Source organism: Bombina bombina, chromosome 11 (genome assembly GCF_027579735.1).
Source record: "Bombina bombina isolate aBomBom1 chromosome 11, aBomBom1.pri, whole genome shotgun sequence".
In the NCBI taxonomy this organism is placed as follows: Eukaryota; Metazoa; Chordata; class Amphibia; order Anura; family Bombinatoridae; genus Bombina; species Bombina bombina.
Window position 1 is genome coordinate 118265020 of NC_069509.1, and position 12465 is coordinate 118277484.

The 12465-nt window shown below is 41.2% G+C and overlaps 1 protein-coding gene across 2 annotated transcripts in view; it reads right to left on the bottom strand.

Moving 5' to 3' along the window:
* TRRAP (transformation/transcription domain associated protein) overlaps nucleotides 1-12465 on the bottom strand; it is a 382824-nt gene that overhangs the window by 14924 nt on the left and 355435 nt on the right. For both annotated transcript variants that reach the window (XM_053694540.1, XM_053694539.1), the window contains exons 67-68: nucleotides 10276-10493; nucleotides 396-580 (exon numbers count right to left, since the gene is read on the bottom strand). In XM_053694540.1, coding sequence (XP_053550515.1) covers nucleotides 396-580; nucleotides 10276-10493 — 403 coding nt within the window. The remainder of the gene's footprint in view (nucleotides 1-395; nucleotides 581-10275; nucleotides 10494-12465) is intronic.

Genomic DNA, 12465 nt, shown 5'->3' on the forward strand with positions numbered 1-12465 from the left:
TCCATACAATATTTCCTGCCATGTAGTGCGCCAGAAACCTTTCTAGGAATCTCTTCAACAAAGAATGCAATAAGAACAAAGCAAATTTGACAGCAGAAGCAAATTTAGAAACTTATTTTAAAATTGTATGCTCTGTGTGACTCACAAAATACATTTTTTTGGATTCCATATCCCTTTAAGTGGTGCTACAAAATACTCCACAGGAGGGGTTAAAATCAACAACATGTGTTAAATTACTGGAAAACAGGAAAGATATTTGGAAAGACTAAAATCATCATCTTCTTATGCTCACAGATTGAGAGAGTAAAATAGCAAGAAAGAGCAAAGCACTGGATGATTAGACCAGAATGGTTCTATAGTGTAGTCTCCAAATTCATTAATAAGAGGTTCTGTACCTGGTGACTGGCTTGAGTCCCTCTTGCTTGAACCGTTGCCAGTCTATCATAGTAACGAGAAATAGGGTTGTCATGCTCAATGCCTTTCTTGGCGCAGCGCTGCTTATAGATCTCTACCAGAGAGAGCGACGAGGGATTGTCTTCGACCAAACGCATCTGCGGTGAGACGGCCACAACACGGGGGACTGGCAATTATTGTTTGGAGAGGGAGAGAGGAGTGGGGGAGAAAAATTGATTAATGCAACAGTAAAGTAATACAGACAGTAAGACATAAACATTGCGGAGTCACTATCTCAGTAGACTGAAGAAATGATCTGTATTCACTGAGGCAATGCAAGCACCTGGCATCCGAGATCAAGAACGGTTACCAAGAAAAAAAACAAAAAACCCACACACACACAAATCTACCTTTTAATCCTTTACCATTAACTATAAGAGATGTTTTTATGCCCCATGTATTTCACATAATCTGAGCTTTTTAAAGGGATATTAAACAGTGATCCTTTGTACAAACAAATATGTTAAATCTAAGTAAATATAAAAAGATTGTGCTAAAAAACAGCAAATAACTTACTTGTTTTCTTACAAAATTAGCATCCATAAATTCTTAGTGTAGCCCCTGCCCCCAGTGGGATAAGAGCAGAGAATTTTTTAAAACCTAAGTTTTTATTCAGTCAGTTCTGGGCATGAGCAAATCTGACTCCATGTTATTTAGTCTATTTACTAGTCTAGAAGTTTTATGACATCAGGCTAAGATAAAACTCCCTGCAAAGGCCGACTCCTCCATGTAGGGCTGTGGCAGGAAGCACAAATGTATAAAAAGTAAAATCCATTTAAATAGATGAATGATACATTTTACAATTATTTCTATTAAAGGGATATGAAACCCAATTTTTTTTCTTTCATGATTCAGAAAGAGCATGCAATTTTAAGCAACTTTCTAATGTACTCCTATTATAACATTTTCGTCATTCTCTTGGTATCTTTATTTGAAAAAGCAGGAATGTAAGCTTAGGAGCAAACAATTTAGTCACCAATCATCAAGCGCTACCCAGGTGGTATCTTTAGTTGAACAAAAGCAGGAATGTAATCTTAGGAGCCAGACCATTTTTGGTTCAGAACCTGGATAGCGCTTGCTAAGTGTAGCCACCAATCAGGTGCTGAACCAAAAAGGGGCTAGCTGCTAAACATCCTGCTTTTCAAATAAAGATACCAAGAAAACAAAGAAAAGTTGATAATAGGCGTAAATCATAAAATCCTGAGAGAACAAAATTGGGTTTCATATCCCTTTAAGTATAAGCAATTGCTTAGTGCTTTTTTTATTACAACAATGAAACAGATGGTTTAACATCCCTTTAACAAATCCACATAGGCAAATGCACAAACTAAAGTAGAAGAGGACGGCAGGAATAAACGATGTCAGCTGCGGATTAACATTTGCATGATAAGATTAGATGTGGCACTGCATTGTGTAACATAAGCTGTGATAAAATATTTACCTGCACTGGTTGTTGCCAGTCACAACAGAAAATGGCACTCAGCTTTAAATTTGCAAGCAAAGAGACTCAGAACAGATTTGCGCAATGTACTGAACATAAAGATTTAAAGGGACAGTCTACTCCAGAATTGTTATTGTTTAAAAAGATAGATAATCCCTTTATCACCCATTCCCCAGTTCTGCATAACCAACACTGTTCTATTTCTACACATATTACCTCTGTGATTACCTTGTATCTAAGCCTATGCAGACTGCCCCCTTACCCCAGTGCTTTTGACACACATGCAGTTTAGCCAATCAGTGCAGACTCCTAAATAACTCCACGGGAGTAAGCACAATGTTATGTATATGACACACGTGAACTAGTACTGTCTAACTGTGAAAAACTTTCAAAATGCTCTGAGCTAAGAGGTGGTTTTCAACGGTTTTAGAAATCAGTTTGAGCTTAGCTAGGTTTAGCTTTTCAAAAATACCACCAAGGAAACAAAGCAAATTTGATGATAAAAGTAAATTGGAAAGTTGTTTAAAATTGCATGCCCTATCTGAATACTGACACTTTAATTTTGACTAGACTGTCCCTTTAACACACAGTCCCTAGCATTTGCCTTTTAGATGTTCAACTTTGTATATCTGTGTGACAGACCCTTCTGTCAGGACTGAAGGAGTTAATTGTGTTTAGCTAAGAATCTAATTTCTAAAGACAGGTTTTCTGGCCTCAGCTATTGTGTGCTATAATTACATTTAAGTAATAAACAGGCCATTGTTTAATCACCCTCAGAGAGCAGACGCTAGGTGATAAGACAAGCCAAATGTGTTTAAGTTGTTATCTGCCTAAGTAAAGTATTTAAGTAATGTAATTCTACTGTTTCATAAAAGGGCGTCTTCCCCTTTTTATCTAAATGTACAAGAGTCTTTCAACCCCCCCATCTGGGGTAAAACCTGTATAAATACTAGGCATCTAGCCTTTAATAAATGTCATTCTGTTTTAAACCTGAAACTGGCTGGGTTGTGAATTGCTGATTCCCTATGCAGGACATTGTTCATCTGGTATTAACCCTTGGTACACTGTTGGTACCGTAACAATTGGTGGCAAGCGACGGAATGAACCTTATCGCCCAGAAGAGCAACTACACAAGCCAGTAACCTCAGGAAGAGGGGGATTATTACAATACTGACTAAGATGGAAAAGAGAAAAGTAAATTTTGCAGCTTTTAAAAACTTCCTGGAAACAGAAGGAGAGATTGATGGGTACCTTGCGGATTTTGAGAGGCAATGTGCACTACACAAGGTACCCATAGAGGACTGGGTCACGATATTATCTGGAAAATTATCCGGCCGGGCCAGAGAGGCTTTTCGGGCCATTCCAGATGAGGAAGTCAGGGATTATAATACTGTAAAAGAGGCTCTGCTCTCCAGGTATGCGGTTACACCGGAGGCATACCGGAGGCGGTTCAGAGAAACTGTTAAATTAGCTGGAGATTCCTACCTTGAGTGGGCATGTAAGGTGCACCGCACAGCAGCTCACTGGATAGCGGGGTGCCAAGCCATATCTGGGGAAGAGGTGCTGCAGCTATTCCTGTTGGAACATTGCTTCGACAAGTTACCCGCAGGAGTTCGAGAGTGGGTTCGGGACCGTAAACCCTCCACCCTGCAGGAAGCGGCTCGCTTGGCAGATGAGTATACGGATGCCCGCAAACTGGACACTGCTACCACTAAGCCCCCTGCTAGAGTGGAGTACAGACCCCCAGTCACCCCAGCAGCTGCCAGTTACCAAACCCCGGCGCACCGCTATACCACACGGCCTCCGGCCACGAACTACCCTCAGAGAGCCCGGTTCAATTCGCGGTGCTACTCACAACCTATTCGGTGCTTTAGATGTAAGCAACTAGGGCACAAAAGACCAGAGTGTCCCCTAAACGCAGCGAAGCAAGCGCAGTCCTGGAGAAGACACGCTGGCGGAATCCCACGTAATCCTCAGCCTGCGGCCCGCTACGTAGAGGCGCAAGAATGCTGGAGCATCCTACATGAGGCAGACCTTGTGCAAGCTGCCCACCGGAATAACCGGCAACTGGTTAAAGTGAATGGGAAGAAGGTCAGTGGTCTACGGGATACTGGTGCTACCATGACCTTGCTTCAAAAGAACTTGGTGTCTGAGAAACAGTACACTGGAGACACTGTGGCTGTGAGGGTAGCAGGGGGCGATGTGTTCAGCCTACCTGTTGCCAGGGTACATTTGGATTGGGGAGTGGGCGCTAGACCTGTGAATGTGGGGGTCAAGAAGGACTTACCTGCTGATGTTCTTCTTGGAAATGACTTGGCCCCCCTTGTTTCTGCCTACGCTCCTATGGGTCCCGCTGATGTTAACTCTGTGACTACCCGTGCCCAGATCCGTGCAGCAGAGACTGACCCCCCTGCTGCTAAGCCCCAGGACGCTGAGCTCAGTAAATCTCTATCCGCTATTGATACGTGGAAGTCCCGTTACAATGCGCTGATGAAGGAGAAGAGGAGCGCAGAGGAAAAAGCACGTTTAGAACGTGAATCTCTGCTAGACAAGCTGCACCGACAGACTGCAGAAAACACCAGCTTGAGAGTGGAACATGAAACCTTAAAGACAAACTTAGCGACACTTGAGGAGAAGTTGACGCTGGCTCATAGTGAGGTGCAGCAACTCAAGGGCACCCTATGTCAGTATGAAGGGATTGTGGATACCTATAAAGACCAGGTACAGAAAACTCGTAAAGAAGCTGATGGGATTTTGAAGGACTGTTTGGCCCTGGTCTGGGCACTGAGGAAGTTGAACCCTTCTTTGTATGGACAGGAATTCTCTCTCATAACGGGAATCCAGATGGATTGTCCTGGCAAACTGACATGTCTACCACCTCCTAGTCCGGTCATCCCCAGGTTGACCCGCCAAAGGGTCAAGCCGGGTCTGCCGGAGTGTTCCACAAGGGGGGAGATATGTGACAGACCCTTCTGTCAGGACTGAAGGAGTTAATTGTGTTTAGCTAAGAATCTAATTTCTAAAGACAGGTTTTCTGGCCTCAGCTATTGTGTGCTATAATTACATTTAAGTAATAAACAGGCCATTGTTTAATCACCCTCAGAGAGCAGACGCTAGGTGATAAGACAAGCCAAATGTGTTTAAGTTGTTATCTGCCTAAGTAAAGTATTTAAGTAATGTAATTCTACTGTTTCATAAAAGGGCGTCTTCCCCTTTTTATCTAAATGTACAAGAGTCTTTCAACCCCCCCATCTGGGGTAAAACCTGTATAAATACTAGGCATCTAGCCTTTAATAAATGTCATTCTGTTTTAAACCTGAAACTGGCTGGGTTGTGAATTGCTGATTCCCTATGCAGGACATTGTTCATCTGGTATTAACCCTTGGTACACTGTTGGTACCGTAACAATCTGACTTTTTATTTAAAGGGTCCTGTAACCCAAATTTTTATTTTGATGATTTAGATAGAGCATGTTTCTAATTTACTATTATCAAATTTTCTTTGTTTTCCTGGAAATACGAGCGATATCCGACGCGTGCAAAAAGCTTACTTCTAGCGGAATAAATGCTGGAGTGTGAGCGTTAAACAGTGCTTCACTTGTAATCTGGCCAAAATGTTTCTATGATTTGCTAAAAGAAAAAAACGAGATCATATAATACATAATTTTATCATAACACAATAACAAATATTTATTTCAAGGACATTTATCTTCTTTACTACCAATGCGGATACGTTTCTGATAACACATTTTACATTCAGTTTCTATCATGTATGTTCATGGGGGAGCGAGAAAGCACAGGTCACATCAGCGGCACTGTTGTAACAGTTTGTAGTGCGATATCTGTCTGTTAATTAGAGGCTAATTAACACAATGGATGTCACTAGTTTGCTTCCGTTTAACATAACCTTTATCAAGCAGAGCTCTGACACATGATGGTATAAATAACCCAACAGAAGACGTATAAATAAATCATTCATTATCAGTAGCAACTAATATATCTTAAAGGGCCATCATAATTGAAAAATATACACTCTCTTATCCATTAGAGCATGTAATTTTAAGACTATTGACCCTGCAGTATTGTGCGTTTAACCCCTGCAAAGGGGTTAAACACACAGTAGAAGAGCTGCTCGGGACCCACTGTGCACTGCTGGTCCCGAGCGGAATCCGCCTCTGATCCAATCAGCAGCGCTAGTTGCACATCTGAGTTGTGCGACTAGCGCTTCTGATTGGATCAGCGTTGAGTTGCTATCCACACCAGCAGTGCTCTGCGGGTCTCGAGCAGCACTTCTGCGGGGGTTAAACACACAGCACTGCAGGGCCCATAGTCATAAAATGACTATGGATTAGAGCATGTCATTTTTCAACTATAATAGCCCTTTCAGAAAAGTCTGAAAAGGATCAACTTCTTCTCTGCAAGTATTAACAGTATGCGCTCAATCAAAAAGAAATGAAGAAGTGTATCGTGCGCGGCTACTCTGTACAACAGCTGTGGTATCAAGCAAAAAAGCAGGTATTCTACATAAGTAGACATTAGGTGTGCAGTATGTGCAAGTCCAGATGTCTTCATTTCAGATTTTAAAGGAAATTAAAATGTAAATAATTTCAGGTAAGTATAGGGACATCATGTGGTCTACATAAAGCACAAACCCATTAGTAACTACAGCTTATTATCTTCTTTTTCACTGAGTATTAGTTTCAGAAAGAAGTTAAAGTAAAGCATAGGAATACAGGCTAACTTAAAGGGACAGTGTACTATAAAAATCGTTTTCCCCTTTATGTGTTTCTAATGACTTTACCAGCAACAGAGTATAAAATGTATGAGAACTTTCCCCTTTAGTTTTTTTTTGTCTAGGACATAGCTGGTTTTGTTCTGTGACAACACAACCCATTAATATAGGCTGAGCTTGCAGGGATATCAGATCACCTTATTTTACCACTTTCTATACACTCAAATGCTTCCTTATCGTTGTCTGCACAACAAAGCCCAATACTTAGAGAGAACAACTGAAAATTAACATTTTTCTCTCCTACAAATTTCTTCTGCTGGCTTCGTTTACATAGATGATCCCTATCCAATACTTAAAGGGATATTATACACTCAATTTTTCATTGCATAAATGTTTTGTAGAGGTTCCATTTATATAGCCCATACAGGTTTATTTATATATATATAAAAAAAGTAAGTTTTTCTTATTTTTAAATAACATTGCTCTGATTTTCATACTCCTAGCCAAGCCCCAACATTTTAGGAGAATACTGATGTATATCTACTCCAGCTTGGTCCTGTTTGTGTAAAGAGTCTTTTCATATGCAGAGCAAGGGGGAAAGTGTCTGCTATTTCCCACTTAAAGTGGGTGTTCCAGCTACGTTTTTAACAGAGCTAAAATGGAAGCTTCTAAGTAAGTTTTTAAACAGTTTTATACTGAATTTTTATATCAGTATCTGTGCATATTATTTTTTATAGTAGTGTCTATTACATGCAGTTATATGAAAATGAGTGTATACTGTCCCTTTACAAATAAAACCAATTAATCTAATTCTGTAGCAACAAGTTAAAGGGACAGTCAACACCAAAATTGTTATAGTTTAAAAAGATAAACAACGTCTTTACTACCCATTCCGCAGCTTTGCACAATCAACATTGTTATATTAATATACTTTATAACATTTAAACCTCTACATTCTGCATGTGTCTAAGCCACTACAGTCCGCCTCTTTTATAGTTCACAAATATGGGTTAGACTGTAAGGCGGTGGGGAAAACTGCTCACCCGGAAAAAACTTATATCCCAAAAGTTTTCTTAAAAAGAAATGTGTAGGTGTTGGGTGGCGCAAAAAATGCTATTTCCCGTGTGTTTATATTACTATATCGATTAATGTGTTGCCCTTGAATATTTCATTCCATCTATAAAATACCACAGTATTATCAGTATTGATGTAAGTATTTTATTGTGAGTAAGTAAATGTTAATATACACTGTGTATAAAAATGACACCGGTGTCAGTACAATATGGCCAATAAATAAAAACATATAAAAATAAACCTATACAAAATGTATAAATATAAAATCACTGTAACAATACCACAATTTTTACTTGCTGTGTATTCCGGTATTTCGTTACATATGTATTGGCTAATTACCCTTGTTCATATGTATATCTTAATGAAATTCTATGTAAAATTCTATGCATACCTTATACGGTTTTACTATCAGATTTCACAGAAGACTTTCTGATAATAAGCTGTAAAATTATAAATACAACATATAGAAAATGTCCAGGACCCTAAGAGTTAACCCTAACAGGGTATAAATAGCAGGACAATCCATTATACAGGTATCTTGAAAAAGGCTGCACAGCCGAAACGCGTAGATACCGGAATATGCTACATCAATCGAATTAGAACTCAGAGAAGCGCTTCTGACCATCCACCTAAGTAAGTCCACAATCATCAAGGTTTGAGAAATTTTGCCTTCATCTACCAGGCCCTTATCAGCACTAGCGGCATACAGGTAGCCCTCAGTTTACGCCGGGGTTAGGTTCCAGAAGGAATGGTTGTAAATCGAAACTGTTGTAAATTGAAACCCAGTTTATAATGTAAGTCAATGGGAAGTGAGGGAGATAGGTTCCATGCCCCTCTCAAAATTGTCATAAGTAACACCTAATACATTATTTTTAAAGCTTTGAAATGAAGACTTTACATGCTAAACAGCTTTATAAACCTAATAAAATAATCACACAACACAGAATATATAATTAAACTAAGTTAAATAAACAAAAACATTTGCTAAACAGCATTATAAACCTAATAAAATAATCACACAACACAGACTTCACTTGCATTTTTCTGCAAACAGTTCTTTCTATGCATTCCAATCTGGACTGAATAATAGACAGGAAGATCTTGTTCCTTTGAAATCTGCTCGATAGCTCAGGTCTGGTTAAACTGATTAATTTCAACTTGCTTGGCTTTGCTGCAACACAAGCGGACAGCTCCACCTACTGGCTATTTTAATAAATGCACTGCTTCTCAATGCTTTTCAATAGCAGTCACATGACTGGAAAAAAAGGTTGTTATTCTGAAACGGTGTAAATTGAACCGTTGTAAAACAAGGGCCACCTGTATATTTAACCGCGATCTGGCCTGAAGCAGAATACAAACCAAGAATCATTCAACAAAGATTTGATCGGTCACTGACCGAAAGGAAGAAAAGTGTAAAACACACAGCGGCATAAACCTCCGCACTACCTCTGCATCCAGCGAAGACAAGATCGGTCACTGACCGAAAGGAGAAAAGGAGGATATCCAACGGCACTAAACATCGCACTGTCTTCTCATCAAGGATTAAGTCCCCAAGCAAGACAAAGGCGAGAAGTGTTTTTCTAGCGGCGTATATTTAACCGCATAAGAACCTGAGGCATCAAGACTCACTACCGACGGAACTCCAGGTGAAACGGAGTAACACAGTCCGGTCACTGACCGACAGGTAAAATCCAAGGATAGCGGCATATATTTAACCGCAAGAATACAGATGACTCCAACAAAGGTAACTGTTTCTTAGAGAACTTAACATACCTGGCCTAACTGCTCCGTAACCACGGTTAAAACTCTGGATAAAACTCTGGCTCTTTGTAAAACCGTATAGGGTGTGCATAGAATTTTACATCGAATTTCATTAAGATATACATATGAACAAGGGTAATTAGCCAATACATATGTAACGAAATACCAGAATACACAGCAAGTAAAAATTGTGGTATTGTTACAGTGATTTTATATTTATACATTTTTTATAGGTTTATTTTTATATGTTTTTATTTATTGGCCACATTGTACTGACACCGGTGTCATTTTTATATACAGTGTATATTAACATTTACTTACTCACAATAAAATACTTATATCAATACTGATAATACTGTGGTATTTTATAGATGGAATGAAATATTCAAGGGCAACACATTAATCGATATAGTAATATAAACACACAGGAAATAGCATTTTTTGCGCCACCCAACACCTACACAGTCCGCCTCTTTTCACATGCTTTTTTTTTTACTTGCTTTTCACAACAGGAAACTGCTAGTTCATGTAGGCCACATAGATAAGTCAGCACAACACAGCACTGATTGGCTAAAATGGATATATAATAAATAAATAAAAAGTTATGTGATCAGGGGCTGTCAGAAGATGCTTAGATACAAGGTAATCACAGAGGTTAAAAGTATATTAATATAACCATGTTGGTTATGCAAAACTGGGGAATGGTTAATAAAGGGATTATCTATCTTTTTAAACAATAAAAACTTTGTAATCGACCGTCCCTTTAACATAAATCAATACTGTAGTTAAAATTAAAATATAAAACATTTAATCACCGGTAAAGAAGAGATGCCTTTTCGTGGTCTCCTTTCTCTTTTCCAAGCAAGGATTTAAAAGACGAAGCAGCTGTAAGACTCGTTCTTCTCTGCGTGACTCTGTCAGACACGCATCATTCATCACTAAGTACGGATAAATCTTTCCATTATGGCCCCGGATGTAGAGTCTTCGGGCGGCAGTATTGTGCTTCTGTACTATCTCCACTCTAGGCATAAATCTGTCGGCAGAGACAGAGATGAAATATTGTTGAAAATCTACAGTGTGACATTATGTTCCCCTTTTCTTTGCATAAATCTCTTTTCATTTGAAGAATACAAATCCAGCAATAAACATACATGAATGAATAGTTATGCTATGTCATGCATAAAAAGGAATTTGAGAAAAATCTCAGAACTTTTCATCTTGCACTGTATTTAATATATATTGTTGATGGGAACATATTTTGCAAAACGCTAGAAAGTCACTGTTCTTAAGCTGAATAAATATGTCTGAATACAACAAAAAAACTATTAATTTAATTGCAATCTGTTTAAAAACAACACGTGACACTGAACACAAATGTTTTCTGCCAATTAAACATAACATATATATTTATACTTTTGAATAAAAACATATCAACAAAAAGCTTTTTCGGTGAGATAAAATAAATTTTGAGTACACTGTTCTTCTGGTTGCATATTAGGAGGCTAATACTAATCTGGATAGCCTTTTTTTTCAATATGGATAATTTATTGAAAAATGATACAAGGATTGAATTGGACATAAAGAGCTTCCAGATGTATAAAAAGGCACAGCCTATACCACGTGGCCTTCAAATTAGGAAATTTCCTTCTTTCAAAGTATCTGATCAGGGTTTTATTGAGAAATTGAACAATATTCTCACAGAGTGCTCTTTAGCACTCATTGATCTACTAATCCTATATTATAAAAGGCCAAGTGTTTGTCTGAAGCCGTCATGCGCAGTAGAGACAAACACTTGGCCTTGAGATAGGGAGCGCGAGGTACACAAACAGCTGTGAGGTCTGGGGAGCGTGAGGTAAGCTGATTGAAACAGCCTGTGGCAAGAGATATGGAGCGCGCTCCCCAGACCTCACAGCTGTTTGTGGCCGACTGGAGCGTTGTGATGGGGGCGTGACCGGGCGTTGCGATGGGGGCGTGGTCGGGCGTCACGAGGGGCGTGGCCGGGCGGGTGTTGCCGCGATGGGGCGTGGCCGGGCGGGGTCCCGCGATGGGAAGACAGAGCCAGAGAGGGAGCAGGAGAGGGGGGGGGGGGAGAAGGGCCAAAGAGGGGGGGAGAGAGCCAAAGGGGGGGGAGAGAGCCAAAGGGGGGGGGGGGGGGAGAGAGACAAAGGGGGGGAGAGCCAAAGAGAAGGGGGGGAGAGCCAAAGAGAAGGGGGGGGGGAGCCAAAGAGAAGGGGGGGGGGAGAGCCAAAGAGAAAGGGGGGGGAGAGCCAAAGGGAAGGGGGGGGAGAGCCAAAGAGAAGGGGGGAGGGAGAGCCAAAGAGAAAGGGGGGGGGAGAACCAAAGAGAAGGGGAGGGGAGAGCCAAAGAGGGGAGAGAGAGAGAGACAAAGAGGAAAAAGAGCCAAAAAGGAGAGAGCCAAAGAGGGGGGGAGAGAGACAAAGGGGGGGGGGGGAGAGCCAAAGGGGGGGGGAGAGCCAAAGAGAAGGGGGGGAGAGCCAAAGAGAAGGGGGGGGAGAGCCAAAGAAAAGGGGGGGGAGAGCCTAAGAGAAGGGGGGGGGGGAGAGCCTAAGAGAAGGGGGGGGGGGAGAGCCTAAGAGAAGGGGGGGGGGAGAGCCTAAGAGAAGGGGGGGGGAGAGCCAAAGAGAAGGGGGGGGAGAGCCAAAGAGAAGGGGGGGGAGAGCCAAAGAGAAGGGGGGGGAGAGCCAAAGAGAAGGGGGGGGGGAGCCAAAGAGGGGGGAGAGAGAGAGCCAAAGAGGGGGGGGGGGAGAGAGCTAAAGGGGGGGGAGAGAGAGAGCCAAAGAGGAAAGGGAGCCAAAGAGGAAAGCAAAAGAGGGGAGAGAGCCAAAGAGGGGGGAGAGAGAGCCAAAGAGGGGGGGGACAGAGCCAAAGAGGGGGGGGGCAGAGCCAAAGAGGGGGGGGGGGCAGAGCCAAAGAGGGGGGGAGAGCGCCAAAGAGGGGGGAGAGAGCCAAAGAGGGAAGAGAGAGAGCCAAAGAGGGAAGAGAGA